Source organism: Vulpes lagopus, chromosome 11 (genome assembly GCF_018345385.1).
Source record: "Vulpes lagopus strain Blue_001 chromosome 11, ASM1834538v1, whole genome shotgun sequence".
NCBI lineage: Eukaryota > Metazoa > Chordata > Mammalia > Carnivora > Canidae > Vulpes > Vulpes lagopus.
The window spans coordinates 18871847-18892047 of record NC_054834.1 but is presented as its reverse complement, the minus strand read 5'-3'; the positions used below and the strand labels follow the sequence as shown (position 1 = coordinate 18892047).

At 36.1% G+C, this 20201-nt stretch overlaps 1 protein-coding gene across 9 annotated transcripts in view; it reads left to right on the top strand.

The window, feature by feature from the left end:
• Positions 1-20201, top strand: part of MAGI2 (membrane associated guanylate kinase, WW and PDZ domain containing 2) — a 1339556-nt gene that overhangs the window by 360943 nt on the left and 958412 nt on the right. For all 9 annotated transcript variants that reach the window (XR_005982860.1, XM_041723679.1, XM_041723675.1 and 6 more), the window contains exon 2: positions 19900-20016. Coding sequence is in view for 8 of the 9 variants with exons in the window: in XM_041723679.1 (XP_041579613.1) it covers positions 19900-20016 (117 nt within the window). In the remaining variant the exon portion in view is untranslated. The remainder of the gene's footprint in view (positions 1-19899; positions 20017-20201) is intronic.

Genomic DNA, 20201 nt, shown 5'->3' with positions numbered 1-20201 from the left:
AGAGAGATTTGTTGCAGCTCTTTGGTGATTTGTATCATGCTTATAAAGAACATGATTGCTATCTCTAACTCTTAGCATGCTGATAAGGTGATAGTTGTTTAGAAAGAATGGTAGTGATTTATTGAGATTCCGTTTCTGAGAGCTACTTGTGAAGGTAATCAGTGATAAGTTCCATATCAGTATTCCAGGCTTTTGCAATTTTATCATGGACTGTGACAAGATATTTGCATAGAAATTATCCTGCAGTGTTGTATATAAATAATCCAAGTCATATCAATTGAAAAAGCATCATCCTAAAAGAGATTTTGGAGAACTTTATTTTCAAGGAGAATTCTGGGATTTCTGTCTTAATGTCCTCACTATCGATTGATTTTAAGTAGAACATAAGATCAGTTGTTTGAGAAGGGTATGTCATAATACCACTCATATCAGTAGATTCTATCTCCTTTTACCTCCTCTTTGTTCATTCATCCAACATGTAATGGATTTCACGTGGTCTGCCAAATTGCCACACCCTTACAAACAAAATAAAATACCTCCTTTCCCCAACAATCCAATCTCTGTCAGTGTTGCTATAATTTTCTCAATCACTCAGCTGGAAATCTTGGTGAAGTCTTCTGTTCTTCCATGGCCAAATCCAAATCTAGTTCAGTCACCAACTCCTGTCCACTCATGTTTTGTTTTCTCAAGGATTAAGTTCAGGCACACCTGGGTGGCTTAGTTGGTTGGGTGTCCAGCTCTTAATTCCACTCAGGTCATGGTCTCAGGGTCCTGGGATGGAGTCCTAAATGGGCTCTATGCTCAGCAGGGAGTCTGCTTGAGATTCTTTCCTTCTGCCCCTCGCCCCACTCGTGCTTGTGTTTTCTCTCTCTTTCAAATAAATAAATCTTTAAAAAAAAAAAAAGAATATGGGCACCTGGGTAGCTCAATTGGTTAAGGGTCTGCTTTGGCTTAGATCATGAACTCGGGGTTCTGGACTCAAGCCCTACGTTGGGCTCCCTGCTCAGTGGGGAGTCCCGCCCACCCCGCCCCTTTCTCACCCACCATCCCTCCTGCTTTCTCTCACACTCTGTCGAATAAATAAATAATAAATAAAATCTTTTTTAAAAAATTAAGTTCAGGCTAGAGTCTGAACTTAAAGCAGATATTCAAAGCTTTTTTGGGGCCCGGTACCATAGAGGATGTTACACACTCCTCTCAGCAGTAGTGGCTTATACTCAGAGATGGTGAGCCATAGATATTATATGTAAAATAACCAGGTAACCAAATCTCCTTTGGGGGCACGCTCTCTTGTGTGTATACTCTTCTCCCTTCTAGCTGCTTATTACTAGCATGGCAGAGATATTACTTGGCACAGAATGAAGAAATCTAAGTAGATGTTGCAGCTCTGTTGTATGTTTATCCAAGTCAATTAATCTCTGAAATGCTTTAATCATTTATAGATTGAAACACTACTCTATTTATCATTTACAGTTCTTCTGTTAGACAGATGCAGTGACAAATACTAAAAATATTTAAAATAAATAATATTCTACACACAGAAAGGGTAATAGTATTATTGTAGTTAATTAACACTGAGTAAATGAAACTTTAAATAATCTAATTTAATGCTCCAGACCTCACGTTCTGTATTTTACACTAAAGAATTTGAATTAAAAATTAGTTCTCAAATGATATCCTCTCTCGCCACAAAACAGAATTGCCTGACTTGAAGTTGGAATAAAAAAATATAAGTATTTCAAGTCAAATATAATGATAGCTACAAAATCAAGAAACATTGCAGATTGGAGAGGGTCTTTATTTAACATGGTGTTTTCTGTCGAATATAAACCCCATCTTTAGCAAATCACCTCTAAAATCAGTCTTCTTTAATGAATTGTTTCAAATATCTTTAATATTAACAAAATTAATAACTGCCATGTTGATATCATTAAAACAAGGTAATTTTCAGGTCAATGGATACTTTATTTTCTTTTTTTTTAATAATAAATTATTTTTTATTGGTGTTCAATTTGCCAACATACAGAATAACACCCAGTGCTCATCCTGTCAAGTACCCCCCTCAGTGCCCATCACCCATTCACCCCCACCCCCCTGCCCTCCTCCCCTTCCATCACCCCTAGTTCATTTCCCAGAGTTAAGAGTCTTTATGTTCTGTCTCCCTTTCTGATATTTCCCACACATTTCTTCTCCCTTCCCTTATATTCCCTTTCACTATTATTTATATTCCCCAAATGAATGAGAACATACAATGTTTGTCCTTCTCCGATTGACTTACTGCACTCAGCATAATACCCTCCAGTTCCATCCACGTTGAAGCAAATGGTGGGTATTTGTCGTTTCTAATGGCTGAGGAATATTCCATTATATACATAAACCACATCTTCTTTTTCCATTCATCTTTTGATGGACACCGAGGCTCCTTCCACAGTTTGGCTATTGTGGACATTGCTGCTAGAAACATCGGGGTGCAGGTGTCCTGGCGTTTCATTGCATCTGAATCTTTGGGGTAAATCCCCAACAGTGCAATTGCTGGGTTGTAGGGCAGGTTTATTTTTAACTCTTTGAGGAACCTCCACACAGTTTTCCAGAGTGGCTGCACCAGTTCACATTCCCACCAACAGTGTAAGAGGGTTCCCTCTTCTCCGCATCCTCTCCAACATTTGTGGTTTCCTGCCTTGTTAATTTTCCCCATTCTCACTGGTGTGAGGTGGGATCTCATTGTGGTTTTTATTTGTATTTCCCTGATGGCAAGTGATGCAGAGCATTTTTTCATGTGCATGTTGGCCATGTCCATGTCTTCCTCTGTGAGATTTCTCTTCATGTCTTTTGCCCAATTCATGATTGGATTGTTTGTTTCTTTGGTGTTGAGTTTAATAAGTTCTTTATAGATCTTGGAAACTAGCCCTTTATCTGATATGTCATTTGCAAATATCTTCTCCCATTCTGTAGGTTGTCTTTTATTTTCAAAGTAATGAAAATTTTAGACATTCCTCCTGATTTTCCAAGAGTTAGCTATTAGATATTACCTTTAAAAGTGTTACTCATCACGAGTGCCTGGGTGTCACAGTTGGTTAAGGATCTGACTCTTAATTTCAGCTCAAGTCATGATCTCAGGGGCCTGAGATCCAGACCCGTCAGGCTCCATGCTCAGTGGGGAGTCTGCTTGGATTCTTTTCCTCTGCCTCTATCCACCTACCCCTTGCACAATGTGCCCTTTCTCTTTCTCTCTCTTTTTCTCAAATAAATAAATATTTTTTTAAAAAAGTGTTACTTATCCAAGACTAGAAATCATTGTACTGTTTTGTAAAAATTATTATGCAGAAAGAAGATGTAAAATAATTCTCTTTCTTTGCTGCAGTATGATTTCAATTAGTATATAATAAGAGTACATGGCTGAGCATAAATGTTAATATTATCCCAGTTAATATTAAGATTCTCAGTTGCATATTTCCTAAAACATAAAATAAACATACTACAAAATATATTTATTTTTTATACTTACCTTCAAAAACAAAATCATTTCTCTTAGATTATAGAGGTGATTATTGGACAAAAGAAAGTTAGCTTTCATTCAGATGAGATATTTATACCACAGGGTTAACTAAGTAAGATCCACTTTCCTGACATAGCAAATAACTCATAGTATCAGTCCAAAAAAGGAATATATTATAATGATTGACCCTCTTTTATGACAGGAAGCATTTTTGAACTTTTATAAATTTCAGAATTATATATTTGCAATATATTTGCAATATCTTTTAATACTATTTGCAATATATTTGCAATATTTATTAATACTAAGAAAATCATTTAAGTCATCAATTAAGCAGGAATGTAATTCAACTAATATTTATTGAATGCAAATCAATTATAAGGCATTGTGCTAGGCTTTAAAGAATAAAATTTGCCTTAGGTAGGAAAATGGAGTTTGTCACAAATGAAGAATAACATTTATCCCTACTATATGCTGATTTCCTAATATAATGGTGATGCTGTGATAAATCTTAATGGGCAACATAAAAATATTTTCTATTTCTTGGACCTGTCTACAGAAAGTACTTACCTTCAGCTCCTTTTAATACAACCCCCCTTAACAACACCCTAAAATGTGAAATCATGTACCATATGCATGTGTGTGCTTCCCCCCTTATCAGATTTGATTTTTTATTTTCCTCTGCTGTCATTTCTTTCCTAAAGCAATAAAAACTAATTTCCTATGAGGTTTGTAGCCTCTATATTTTACTTGACTTCAAAATACATTATTAGGTAAAGAGTCACATAACATTTTCATAAAAAATTGTCAAGAATAAATAATAATAGTTTAGTAAAAATGGAAGTTTACTTCAAATAAATATTTTCAGCAGGTTTTTATTGCAAGTAATTCTAGGGATAAGTTGGATTTGCTTAAGATGGTAACCTCTAAATATCCTTTTATCAGCCCAAAAGTCATGCACAATTTCATATGTAATTAGGGAATGGAAGGCAATCAAGAATACCTTTGGTTAATTGTGTGGGGTTTTTTTTCTTTCCTATTGCTGGCTTAGTCTTCCCTATAATTCTACAGGCAATACAGCCCCAGATGTCTAAAAATGAATTTTTAGGAAATTTTAATTGATAGCCTTCAGGTATGGATAATTGAATTTACTAATCTATAGCACCATGCCTGGCAAGTGTATAAATAGCCCCTAAAACTCTAATTGGAGGAAGTAATTTTATAATTCAGTTAAAGTCCATTATAATACAACTTACTTTCCAAGTCTTTGACTATACTTCTTTCTTGATTCATACTTCTCTTTCGAGCCACTTGGAGGCACAGCAGTGTTGGGCAGTTGGCAGCAGGCATGTTTTTCTTCTGCTCAAGAGGCTTTTTTTTTTTTTCTCTCCCACTTCCCTTTCCCCTGCAATCTCAGATATTGTTTGAGTTCAGTCTCTCAAAACCAGCTCCTGCTTCTCATTTCTTTTTTTTTTAATTTTTTTTAAATTTTTATTTATTTATGATAGTCACAGAGAGACAGAGAGAGAGAGGCAGAGACATAGGCAGAGGGAGAAACAGGCTCCATGCACCGGGAGCCTGACGTGGGATTCGATCCCGGGTCTCCAGGATCGCGCCCTGGGCCAAAGGCAAGCGCCAAACCACTGCGCCACCCAGGGATCCCCTGCTTCTCATTTCTCTCCTGAGTTGGATCAGGGCCTTGGCTTTCAGGGGTAGAAGTAGTAGCAACCTAGAGACACAAGAATGATAATAAAACCTTCTATGTCCTTCCTTACTCTATTTCCATTCTCATAGCCCCCAGTGGCTTACTTCTTATTTTCCACCCATTTCTGCTTCCCTAACACACACATCTATGCACACACACAAACACACATCATATTCCTCGAATGACATATTTAACTGGGTTGGGTGAGCTTAGAGTTCTTCTGCAATCTGAAAATATCTTCCAGGCTTTGTAACCCTCAATTTTCCACTATTACCCACTGACCTTGTCTTTCCTACAGGGTCTATACTATGTTTATAATGTATACTGTGTATAAGATATTAGGGGTGGTGGAAGGGGAGGTGGGCGGGGGGTGGGGGTGACTGGGTGACAGGCACTGAGGTGGGTACTTGACGGGATGAACACTGGGTGTTATTTTATATGTTGGCAAATTGAACACCAATAAAAAATAAATTTATTTTAAAAATGAAGAAAATTATAAGGCAACCTCCTCACACTAATGAAACAGAAAAAAACTGAAAAGTAGAAATCTATAATAAATTTTGTTCATTTGATCAAAAAAAAGATATTTATGTATTGCACAGGGTAGAGGGATGGGTAGATAAAATGGCTAGGGACTTACAAATTTTTTATGGGAAAAGAATTTCAGATATTTTTTCATGATTTTATGAGTAATAAATGTTTTTTTAGAGGGACGGGAGGGGCAGAGGGAGAGAAAGAATCTTAGGAGATGGAGAGAATCTCCACGCCAAGCTTGGAGCCTGGTAGAGGCTCAGTCTCACAACCTTGAGATTATGACCCGAGCCAAAATGACTCTTGAGTCAGTTGTTTAACCGACTGAGCCACGCAGGCACCCCAGTAATAAAGTATTTTTAAGAAAGCCCAGGAAAGGGCAGCCCGGGTGGCTCAGCAGTTTAGCGCCGCCTTCAACCCAGGGCCTAACCCTGGAGACTCGGGATCGAGTCCCACATCAGGCTCCCTGCAGGGAGCCTGCTTCTTCCTCTGCCTGTGTCTCTGCCTCTCTCTCTCTCTCTCTTTCTCTGTGTCTCTCATAAATAAATAAATAAAATCATTTAAAAATAAAAAAATTAAAAAAGGATGCCCAAGAAATCTAAAAGTGATTCTGTATTTGTTTGTAAAATAGGAATTAAAGAAAGAGATTATAGCCCATTTTATAGTGAAATCACATCAAATGGATGATGGCAACACAAACTGAGGCCGGCAGCCCCTCAGAATAAACTGTGAGCTGAGCAAGTGCAAAGAAAAAGAGTTTGGCCTGAGCAGGTCTAAGAGGAAGGAGCCTCGGTGTCCATCGAAAGATGATTGGATAAAGAAGATGTGGTTTATGTATACAATGGAATATTACTCAGCAATTAGAAACGACAAATACCCACCATTTGTTTCAACGTGGATGGAACTGGAGGGTATTATGCTGAGTGAAATAAGTCAATCGGAGAGGGACACACAGTGTATGTTCTCATTCATTTGAGGAATATGAATAATGGTGAAAGGGAATATAAAGGAAGGGAGAAGAAATGTTGGGAAATATCAGGAAGGGAGACAGAACATAAAGACTCCTAACTCGGGGAAACGAACTAGGGGTGGTGGAAGGGGAGGAGGGCGGGTGTTGGAGGGGAAGGGGTGACGGGCACTGAGGTGGACACTTGATGGGATGAGCACTGGGTGTTTTTCTGTATGTTGGTAAATTGAACACCAATAAAAATTAATTAAAAAAAAATAAAAAAAAAATAAAAAATAAAAAAAAAAAAAAAAAGAAGAAATACATCAGCAGGATGCTCATGCTCCCATCAGCATATACACAGGGACATACGGAATTGCCCTCCAGTAGGCTGCCCGCCCCCCATTCCTCACTCATCCTTGCCCTGAGGAATCTGTATGGATATCAGCAAGAATCCCCACCAGCGTCTTGGAGCTGAAAGTGTTCCATTCGAATGCTCCTTTAAAGAAGTGTTTTGAATTTTCAGGGCCCGTAAACCTAACTTGGAAGTGTAACTGTTATTAGCCTGCCCCCACCTCCCAGGAAGCATTGTTATACATGGCACCTATAACAATTATATGTTTTTTCAACATACTCTGAATAATGTATTTCAGGTGCCTAATTAATTTAAAAGACTTATAGATGGGCCAAATACATAATTATAATAGGCTACATTATTTCTATGGAAAAAAAATTCTGCATGCCAGATAAACTTTTGGAACACATTCTTCATTATTCGAAGTCAGCCTGTAGCAATTCAAATCATGTGCCTAGAATTCTTATAACTTCATTTGTCCTGGTCCATCAAGACACAGCCTATGGAAGATATATTAGTCTGTTCTTTGGAACCAATTTTGTCAGGGAATTTCTATGTATTGTCATTGTAGAATGGACTTAAAAGTAATGCTCTGGCTTTTTAAGTCAGTTTGGGCAATGTGGCCTATGTCATGATACTTTTCAGCATGAAGACATTTGGAGTGGACCATCTATTGCACCAGGTCATCTGGTAGTTTTAAGCTGCACTAGGTTAGCAAAAAATTAAATGACGAGGACTGACCTTGTTTTATAGTTCTCAAAACATGAAACAATGTTGTATGTTTACAAATCTATTCCTGATAATACTCATCAATTTTACTCGCAATAAGTATCACCTCTTCAAAAATAAAATTTTTCGGGTGACTTGAGGATAATAGCCTGCTAATATAAAATGAAGTAGGCTTAGGTATTCATTGTTTAAATACCATTCACATGTTCACTTTTAATATGTGAATGTGTTTCAGGCATACCTAGTGTGAGCAATTTGTTTTATGCTTTTAGAAATTAATAAGGGTAAATGCTTGGATTCAAGCATTGGAATTGTGGTACTATTAGCACTGCATTTTTACAAATTTACACCTGAACTTGATAAAATAGTTTAAAACAAAATAAACCAAAACCCAAGTGAAAAAAATTTCCGAGAGAATTATGTAGATATTTTGGACAGTAGTTTCTTTCTTTGACCTTAGTAATTTTAGCTAGAAACCTTAAAGTATTACAGTTGGTAAATCTTTAATTAAAGATTTCAAATCCATTTATAACTATTTGAATAGATTGGGGTTTTTTCCCCCTTAAACTTATAGTGGTATAATCTCTGATTTAAACAAAAAAAAATATACGTTGAAAAAAAATACGTTGAATTCAGGTCAGATTATGTTTTAGCCATAAATCTTTCTTTCTTATGTTATGTCAAATTTGTTGTGACATCCTGCTTTTTATAAAGAACATCTAATGTTTAAGAGTTAGGTGAACCAAAGAAATTAACAAAAAAATACCCTATTCCTGCACTAAATTAGCCATCTTGAAATATTATAGAAAATTTATATACACTTGAGTTTGTTTTCAACCCTGTGTCCATCTTTTACATTTCTTGATTGGAAAATTTAGGGTGATGCTTATATAGCACATAGCACAATGTCAGACATGTACCAAGTATTCACTTCTTCTTCTCTAAGAGAACCTATAATCATAACTATAAGAACAACTCTAACATTTACTTTGAGACCAAGACTAACAATGAAAAATGAAACTCAATAATAATATCCCATCTGTGCAGTAGTAGGTGGAAGGAAATGATAAAAAGCCATTTTCAATAGAGCTGGAGAATATTATAAACCACTTACATTTATCTCTGTCATTTTCTCTGAGACAGCAATTATTCTCTCTAGTTTTGAATCTTCTAATGATCTGCAACTGCTTAATATATTTTGTTGACTCTTTTATTATTGCATTTCTTATACAAAATATGTGATACAACTAAAAGTTTGAAGAAAACACACAAAGATATTAAAGTGTGATAAAAAAGATTGACTATACTCTCTAATATTATGAGTAAAATATGGAAGGGATACAGATTTTCATATACCTCAATGTTTCCAGCTATGGAAAAGCAATTAGCCAGATTAATTCATCTACAGTGAGTTACCATGGGTCTTATATGTGTGCTCCTATTTAAAATAGGCAAAGGAGAATTATTGGGGGAGGAACAGTTTTACTTGCTCACAATTTATATAATAGCCAGTATAGATCAAATGCATCCAGTGATTTGGTGCAGTACTCTAGCTGCCTGAAAATGAGATGGCCTCTAGATCATCAGAAACCAAAGGTACAATTTTGCACCTAAAAAGGGGATGGAGCCTGCTCTGGTAGACTGGATTAGATATGTCTGTCACCTATTTTGTGGCTGTGGATCTTAACAGAATCAATCAACTTTCCTGTGATTTATTTCTCTATTTTTGAGGTAAGCCAGGCAGAAACTATTTTTTAAAAAGGAACATAGCCACATAGCCTTATAATCATTTTCTACTGTCTATTCCTTGACTTCCCCACCACCCAATAAATTAAGATAAAGTAAATTTGCAATTACTTGTGGGCATATGTTAGATATGGATAGGTCTTTTTCTTCTTCCAGTTTCTTATAGACTGCTTAGCTTAGTTATTTTACTACTTAATTAACAAAGAAAATGTATGAAATCCATTGTCTCTTGATGTACTTATCTTCCTGGACAATTCAGAAAAAAAAAAAAAAACAGTATCCTAGGGAGATTACCCGTTGCTTTATTTCTTATGGACTAGGGATAACTTGTGGTTTGTAATTATAAATTCTTAATTAAATTAATTCAATTATCTGATTACAAAAAAAGAAAAAATCCACCAACTCTAAAGTACACTTAGTAAACACTTTATATGGAAGTGTAGAATTGAAATCTAGCGGAGACCTTATTTGGTTCTACAAATAAGACCTTATTTGGATCTACACATACTATTATGGACTGAATGTTTGCCTCCTCCAAAAATCATATGTTGAAATCCCTTTTTTTAAGATTTAAAAAAAAAATTATTTATTTATTCATGAGAGACACAGAGAGAGAGAGAGAGAGGCAGAGACATAGGCAGAGAGAGAAGCAGGCTCCATGAAGGAAGCCTGACATGGGACTCGATCCCGGATCCCTAGGATCAGGCCCTGGGCCTGAAGGTGGCGCGTAAACCGCTGAGCCACCTGGGCTGCCCACTGAGCAAGCCTGGTGCTGCCCTCATATGTTGAAATCCTAACCTCCAATATGATGGTGTTAGAAACTGGGCAACCTTTGAGAAGTAGTTAGGTAGTTCTTGTTATAGGTAAAGCTCTCATATAAGTAAGTTACTTATAAAATTTCCACTATTACCCACTGACCTTGTCTTTCCTACAGGGTCTATACTATGTTTATAATGTATACTGTGTATAAGATATTAGGGGTGGTGGAAGGGGAGGTGGGCGGGGGGTGGGGGTGACTGGGTGACAGGCACTGAGGTGGGTACTTGACGGGATGAACACTGGGTGTTATTTTATATGTTGGCAAATTGAACACCAATAAAAAATAAATTTATTTTAAAAATGAAGAAAATTATAAGGCAACCTCCTCACACTAATGAAACAGAAAAAAACTGAAAAGTAGAAATCTATAATAAATTTTGTTCATTTGATCAAAAAAAAGATATTTATGTATTGCACAGGGTAGAGGGATGGGTAGATAAAATGGCTAGGGACTTACAAATTTTTTATGGGAAAAGAATTTCAGATATTTTTTCATGATTTTATGAGTAATAAATGTTTTTTTAGAGGGACGGGAGGGGCAGAGGGAGAGAAAGAATCTTAGGAGATGGAGAGAATCTCCACGCCAAGCTTGGAGCCTGGTAGAGGCTCAGTCTCACAACCTTGAGATTATGACCCGAGCCAAAATGACTCTTGAGTCAGTTGTTTAACCGACTGAGCCACGCAGGCACCCCAGTAATAAAGTATTTTTAAGAAAGCCCAGGAAAGGGCAGCCCGGGTGGCTCAGCAGTTTAGCGCCGCCTTCAACCCAGGGCCTAACCCTGGAGACTCGGGATCGAGTCCCACATCAGGCTCCCTGCAGGGAGCCTGCTTCTTCCTCTGCCTGTGTCTCTGCCTCTCTCTCTCTCTCTCTTTCTCTGTGTCTCTCATAAATAAATAAATAAAATCATTTAAAAATAAAAAAATTAAAAAAGGATGCCCAAGAAATCTAAAAGTGATTCTGTATTTGTTTGTAAAATAGGAATTAAAGAAAGAGATTATAGCCCATTTTATAGTGAAATCACATCAAATGGATGATGGCAACACAAACTGAGGCCGGCAGCCCCTCAGAATAAACTGTGAGCTGAGCAAGTGCAAAGAAAAAGAGTTTGGCCTGAGCAGGTCTAAGAGGAAGGAGCCTCGGTGTCCATCGAAAGATGATTGGATAAAGAAGATGTGGTTTATGTATACAATGGAATATTACTCAGCAATTAGAAACGACAAATACCCACCATTTGTTTCAACGTGGATGGAACTGGAGGGTATTATGCTGAGTGAAATAAGTCAATCGGAGAGGGACACACAGTGTATGTTCTCATTCATTTGAGGAATATGAATAATGGTGAAAGGGAATATAAAGGAAGGGAGAAGAAATGTTGGGAAATATCAGGAAGGGAGACAGAACATAAAGACTCCTAACTCGGGGAAACGAACTAGGGGTGGTGGAAGGGGAGGAGGGCGGGTGTTGGAGGGGAAGGGGTGACGGGCACTGAGGTGGACACTTGATGGGATGAGCACTGGGTGTTTTTCTGTATGTTGGTAAATTGAACACCAATAAAAATTAATTAAAAAAAAATAAAAAAAAAAATAAAAAATAAAAAAAAAAAAAAAAAGAAGAAATACATCAGCAGGATGCTCATGCTCCCATCAGCATATACACAGGGACATACGGAATTGCCCTCCAGTAGGCTGCCCGCCCCCCATTCCTCACTCATCCTTGCCCTGAGGAATCTGTATGGATATCAGCAAGAATCCCCACCAGCGTCTTGGAGCTGAAAGTGTTCCATTCGAATGCTCCTTTAAAGAAGTGTTTTGAATTTTCAGGGCCCGTAAACCTAACTTGGAAGTGTAACTGTTATTAGCCTGCCCCCACCTCCCAGGAAGCATTGTTATACATGGCACCTATAACAATTATATGTTTTTTCAACATACTCTGAATAATGTATTTCAGGTGCCTAATTAATTTAAAAGACTTATAGATGGGCCAAATACATAATTATAATAGGCTACATTATTTCTATGGAAAAAAAATTCTGCATGCCAGATAAACTTTTGGAACACATTCTTCATTATTCGAAGTCAGCCTGTAGCAATTCAAATCATGTGCCTAGAATTCTTATAACTTCATTTGTCCTGGTCCATCAAGACACAGCCTATGGAAGATATATTAGTCTGTTCTTTGGAACCAATTTTGTCAGGGAATTTCTATGTATTGTCATTGTAGAATGGACTTAAAAGTAATGCTCTGGCTTTTTAAGTCAGTTTGGGCAATGTGGCCTATGTCATGATACTTTTCAGCATGAAGACATTTGGAGTGGACCATCTATTGCACCAGGTCATCTGGTAGTTTTAAGCTGCACTAGGTTAGCAAAAAATTAAATGACGAGGACTGACCTTGTTTTATAGTTCTCAAAACATGAAACAATGTTGTATGTTTACAAATCTATTCCTGATAATACTCATCAATTTTACTCGCAATAAGTATCACCTCTTCAAAAATAAAATTTTTCGGGTGACTTGAGGATAATAGCCTGCTAATATAAAATGAAGTAGGCTTAGGTATTCATTGTTTAAATACCATTCACATGTTCACTTTTAATATGTGAATGTGTTTCAGGCATACCTAGTGTGAGCAATTTGTTTTATGCTTTTAGAAATTAATAAGGGTAAATGCTTGGATTCAAGCATTGGAATTGTGGTACTATTAGCACTGCATTTTTACAAATTTACACCTGAACTTGATAAAATAGTTTAAAACAAAATAAACCAAAACCCAAGTGAAAAAAATTTCCGAGAGAATTATGTAGATATTTTGGACAGTAGTTTCTTTCTTTGACCTTAGTAATTTTAGCTAGAAACCTTAAAGTATTACAGTTGGTAAATCTTTAATTAAAGATTTCAAATCCATTTATAACTATTTGAATAGATTGGGGTTTTTTCCCCCTTAAACTTATAGTGGTATAATCTCTGATTTAAACAAAAAAAAATATACGTTGAAAAAAAATACGTTGAATTCAGGTCAGATTATGTTTTAGCCATAAATCTTTCTTTCTTATGTTATGTCAAATTTGTTGTGACATCCTGCTTTTTATAAAGAACATCTAATGTTTAAGAGTTAGGTGAACCAAAGAAATTAACAAAAAAATACCCTATTCCTGCACTAAATTAGCCATCTTGAAATATTATAGAAAATTTATATACACTTGAGTTTGTTTTCAACCCTGTGTCCATCTTTTACATTTCTTGATTGGAAAATTTAGGGTGATGCTTATATAGCACATAGCACAATGTCAGACATGTACCAAGTATTCACTTCTTCTTCTCTAAGAGAACCTATAATCATAACTATAAGAACAACTCTAACATTTACTTTGAGACCAAGACTAACAATGAAAAATGAAACTCAATAATAATATCCCATCTGTGCAGTAGTAGGTGGAAGGAAATGATAAAAAGCCATTTTCAATAGAGCTGGAGAATATTATAAACCACTTACATTTATCTCTGTCATTTTCTCTGAGACAGCAATTATTCTCTCTAGTTTTGAATCTTCTAATGATCTGCAACTGCTTAATATATTTTGTTGACTCTTTTATTATTGCATTTCTTATACAAAATATGTGATACAACTAAAAGTTTGAAGAAAACACACAAAGATATTAAAGTGTGATAAAAAAGATTGACTATACTCTCTAATATTATGAGTAAAATATGGAAGGGATACAGATTTTCATATACCTCAATGTTTCCAGCTATGGAAAAGCAATTAGCCAGATTAATTCATCTACAGTGAGTTACCATGGGTCTTATATGTGTGCTCCTATTTAAAATAGGCAAAGGAGAATTATTGGGGGAGGAACAGTTTTACTTGCTCACAATTTATATAATAGCCAGTATAGATCAAATGCATCCAGTGATTTGGTGCAGTACTCTAGCTGCCTGAAAATGAGATGGCCTCTAGATCATCAGAAACCAAAGGTACAATTTTGCACCTAAAAAGGGGATGGAGCCTGCTCTGGTAGACTGGATTAGATATGTCTGTCACCTATTTTGTGGCTGTGGATCTTAACAGAATCAATCAACTTTCCTGTGATTTATTTCTCTATTTTTGAGGTAAGCCAGGCAGAAACTATTTTTTAAAAAGGAACATAGCCACATAGCCTTATAATCATTTTCTACTGTCTATTCCTTGACTTCCCCACCACCCAATAAATTAAGATAAAGTAAATTTGCAATTACTTGTGGGCATATGTTAGATATGGATAGGTCTTTTTCTTCTTCCAGTTTCTTATAGACTGCTTAGCTTAGTTATTTTACTACTTAATTAACAAAGAAAATGTATGAAATCCATTGTCTCTTGATGTACTTATCTTCCTGGACAATTCAGAAAAAAAAAAAAAAACAGTATCCTAGGGAGATTACCCGTTGCTTTATTTCTTATGGACTAGGGATAACTTGTGGTTTGTAATTATAAATTCTTAATTAAATTAATTCAATTATCTGATTACAAAAAAAGAAAAAATCCACCAACTCTAAAGTACACTTAGTAAACACTTTATATGGAAGTGTAGAATTGAAATCTAGCGGAGACCTTATTTGGTTCTACAAATAAGACCTTATTTGGATCTACACATACTATTATGGACTGAATGTTTGCCTCCTCCAAAAATCATATGTTGAAATCCCTTTTTTTAAGATTTAAAAAAAAAATTATTTATTTATTCATGAGAGACACAGAGAGAGAGAGAGAGAGGCAGAGACATAGGCAGAGAGAGAAGCAGGCTCCATGAAGGAAGCCTGACATGGGACTCGATCCCGGATCCCTAGGATCAGGCCCTGGGCTGAAGGTGGCGCTAAACCGCTGAGCCACCTGGGCTGCCCACTGAGCAACCTGGGCTGCCCTCATATGTTGAAATCCTAACCTCCAATATGATGGTGTTAGAAACTGGGCAACCTTTGAGAAGTAGTTAGGTTATAAGGGTAAAGCTCTCATTAATAAGTTAAGTAACTTTATAAAAAAAACATTAGAGAGATGATTTCTCTCTCAGCCATGTGAAGATACAAGGAGAAGGTGTCCACTTCCCCAGATACCCAATCTGCCAGCTTCTTGATCTTGGACTTAGTATTCAGTCCCCATCCCATCTTTGCTCTGAACCCAGTGTTGGATAATTTGTGAGAGCTTTGCTTTCTTCATTTGCAATATAAAGACTTTGAATCAAGCTCTGTCTAAAGAATTTTTCTTAAGTTGTCCCTTGATGTCAGGCTGAAAAGTTTGCTTGGGGTCATGTTGAGAAAAGACGTGACTGCTTTGGACTAAGAAATTTGGTCTTCAGGCTATAGATTATGAAAGTGTTCTTTAGTAACAGAATCATTAGTTTCAAATTCTTTCCAGATCTCTTATTGCCAAATATGTGATTTGAGAAGGTATTATATCTTTCAACTTAATTGTTTTATTTTGTAAAAATAAATGGATAGCTTTTCACAGTTAAATAAAGTAACTCAGAGTTTTTTAAATATAATAGTAAGCAAGAACCACTGAGTTTTTTGAAGAGAAGAGTACAGTGGCTAAGGCATTGGCAGTAGCAGTGCTCTGCTTGACGGAATGACTGGTGGAGATATAAGGCAGCAAATGCAGGTATCACTAACAAGTGACGAAACAAAAAATCCACAGACCAGAAATAACAACACAATCAAAAACTTTAACTATGGCATATAACATAGCAGATTTATTCAGTTATTTTAATAGTAGATAGCATTTACTGAATACTTTATCATGGGGAATTTAAAATGTTAACTTAAATACCTGAAATCAGGGACGCCTGGGTGGCCCAGCGGCTGTCTTTGGCTCAGTGTGATCCAGGATTCCTGGGATCGAGTCCCACATTGCATTCCTTGCATGGAGCCTCCTTGTCCTCCCTCTGCCTGTGTCTCTGCCTCTCTTTCGGTGTCTCTCATAAATAAATAAATAAATAAATAAATAAATAAATAAATAAATAAATAAAATCTGGAATAAATAAATAAATACTTGAAGTCAAGTAGTCTTGAGATCCAAGAGCTGTTTTTTAGCTCAGCCATTGCTCACTGCCTATTGCTTAATTCTTCTCTAATTTAAAGTGCTAATTAAGGAAAAATGAGCCTTTAAGTGTGTGGGTGTGTGTGTGTGTGTGTGTGTGTACTACATTCCTCTCTCTCTCTCTTTACATATGTATATATATAAAACAGTTCTATACATACATATTTAGCCATTGGGATCATGTAGAGTTGCAGATAACAGAAAACCACAATAGTTTTGGAAAATAAATATATGCTTTTTCTCATATAACAAGAAATCTAAAGGTATGTAGTTAGTGATGTTGTTTTAGCTGCTCATTGAAGCCATCAGGGACCCAGGTTGTTTCTAACTTCTCCAATCTCCTAAGCATGTTGGATTTTTCCCTTGTGCTTGTCACTTTGTGGTCAGGATATGGCTGCTCCATCTCAGATATCTAATTCAGTGAAGAAAGAAATACCCTCCTTCTCTGTGAGTTCTCAATGGCTGGAACACAGCTGCTGGAAGCTGAAAGGGCAGTTAGGAAAGTGAGGAACTAGATCATATGACTGTTTCAGACCACTGTGACCTATGTGAAGACCTATTTCAGACCATGTGACCTATCTGAAGCAGAGCATGTTTGGGTCTGAAACTAAGTCAGGGTTCTCAATTAAAAAAAAAAAAAAGAATAGGGGAAAGAATACTGGGAAGGCAAGTAGCAGAATTCTCCATAACAAGGATAAATAAAATTGCCTTACTTGAAAGATGCTATGATAAATTGTGAAGACTAATAAAGTATTTGTGACATATGAGGCAAGAGAAGTCCTTCCAAAGTAATTGTGATCATTTGTGTCTTTCATTTCAATTAGTGGAAGAAATATTTATTTATTTATTTACTTACTTACTTACTTATTTACTTATTTACTTTTTTTTTTTTCTGGAAGGGATTTTTAAATAGTTATCAGAAACTTCAGCAGGCTATTCCATGGGGGGAAAAACAGTCACTGAATGGACAGCCTTTATTTTTTTAAGATTTTATTTATTTATTCATGAGAGATACACACACACACACACACACAGAGGCAGAGATACAGGCAGAGGGAGAAGCAGGTTCCATGCAGGAAGCCTGATGTGGGACTCGATCCCGGGACTCCAGGATCAGGCCCTGGGCTGAAGGCGGAGCTAAATCGCTGAGCCACCCGGGGTGCCCCATAGACTGCCTTTTGTTGTTGTTTTCTTACATAGGCTAACTTTGGAGAGGCTAATGTATATTTGTAGTCAAAGAATAGTTTAAACTGATCATTTATTTTCAGGGGCAAAAATCATCCTGGACTACAAAATGTGAGCTTATCCATGTTGCATTAGGTGAGTGATTCTAGCTTACTTTAGTGGACAGACTACATCTGTTGTTCTATAGTTAGCATTTGCTCGAGCTGCCAGAAATCATCTCATCACTTGGCATGTCCCACATATTAGACAGAAAGAAAAAGAGAAGAAAGCTGGGGTGCAGTTGCTGAAGGACCTATACACTTACAACTCTGCAGAAATGACAGCTGAGAACACGCAGGCAGGATGCTTGCTCTGTGGCTGTAATGAATTAACAGCAAGGGTAGACATGATCTGTTGACCGGAAAAGACCAAGGGAGAAAGACAGAATTTCAGGATTTCTAATTATTAACTACTTCGGAGAGATGTCAGGAAGTCCAAGACACATGGAAATGGAGGACATTTGGAGGTATAAATAATAGGTAATTGTTGATAAGTGATGGTAGTTTTAAGTGAGTTTCCTATCAGACTGCTCTGCTTCTTTGACTAAGAAAATTGTTTTGAATTTGGAAAATTATATGTACAAGCATTCTGGATATAGTATTTATATGTGCTCAAAAAGCAGTATGTTTTCCTTTGATGTCATTTGTTTTCTGCTATCAAATGATATTGGGTGGAAGAAAGATAGATTGTGATTATTTAGTTAAATATATGAGAAACTATGTTTGGAAGAATTCTGATAGTTCAGTTAAAAGCATTATTTCTTATGGCATCTTACTGAGGCTCTTTGAGCAGGTTATGAGGCAACTGAAACAATGGATTCAGAAACTTCAGAAATGTTGCAATATGTAGTTTACAAATATATTAACTACATAAGAGGTGCTTATGCACACTCACAGAATGCTATTTTACATGGTCATAGTGGTACAAATACATTGATGAATTGTAATTTGGGGATTCAAAAGGACTTGAAGAAACTATGATTTATGTGACTATTATAGATTTCCTAATCTATCTTTAATTTTTTTGTCTTGCTTCAGTTACCTAATAGGTTTGAAAAGAAACATTTCAGGAATTCTTATTTATATTTTTATAGGTATTTTGATTTCTTTTAAGTATAAAAATAAGAAGGGCCTCAGATAAATCATTATTTAGCATCACTGGGGCACCTGAGTGGCTCAGTCAGTTAAGCATCCAACTCTTGGTTTCAGCTCACGTTTTGATCTCAGGGTCATGAGTTCGAGCCCTGCATGGGTTCCATGCTGGGCATGGAGTCTACTTAAATAAAAAATAAAATGAGATAATAATGTAGAATAATTGTTTTTTAAAATGAAATTAATCTTTGATAGATCCACAGAGTAAGTTTTCTTACCTATAGCCCAGTTTATTTTTCATTAGGTTATAATGGCAAATAGGCTTAAAATTATTTCTATAATAATAACAACAATAATAATTTTTAAAACTATAATAATAAAAGAAAAAATCTCAATTTTTCCAAAACTTGTCCCAAGTTAAAAATATCTGCACATAGAAATTTACTTTGATTTATTATATAAAGGGAGAAAGCATTAATATTTGTGTAGGCTTTTTTTTTTCTTTTAACTTTTCATATCACCCTACTTTATCTAAATCCATAGTGACTTTGAATAAGTTAAAAGTCTTCTCAAACCTTTAATACATATGGAATTAAATAAGCCAGTCACCAAAGGGCAAGTCTTATATGATTCCTCTTATATGATATGCCTAGAGTAGTCAAATTCATAGAGAAAGAAAGTAGAATGGTGTCCGCCAGAGGGTGGGAGGGAAAGGGACAATGGAGGTGAAGGGGAGTAGTCTTTTTTTAGCCATGCAATGAGATGTACTATGACGCATATCTTTTGCCATAATATAGACTTCATTGTAAATGAAAAATAATTTAAAGAATGCATTATAAAACACTGAGCACAGACCTGACAATTATCTCAGTAAATGTTATATTTTATTATTATAGAGGTAAGGTTTAAAGGGGTTCATGAGGGGCTCCTGTGTGGCGCAGTTGGTTGAGCACCCAACTCATGGTTTCAGCTCAGGTAGAGAGATCAAGCTCCCACTTGAGGCTCTGTGCTCAGTGTGGAGTCTGCTTAAGATTTTCTCTCCCTCCCCCCTGCCCTATGTTCTCTCTCTCTCTCTCAAGTAAATAAATAAATCTTTAAATGCGTTCATGACTATATTTAAGACAGCGTCAAATTACCTACTTAAAATATTTTCCAACATCCTTCATTAAGAAACTTTATCATTCTAGGAGGAATTGTTGATAAGGATCTTCGTCACTACCTCAACTTACGATTTCAGAAGGGTTCTGTGGACCACGAACTTCAGCAAATCATCCGTGACAACCTCTACCTCCGCACAGTGCCATGTGAGTACAATTGTTACTGTCTTTCTATGTTAACAGATAAATGTTCAACCATGTATTTATTATTTAAAAGAAAAGTTAAATTGCATTGATTTTTTTATGGTGGACTTTTGGGACAAATTGATTTGAGATATGGAATTTTCAAATGAAAAAGCTTGTAACTGCCATTGTGTGGTTTCTGATGACAT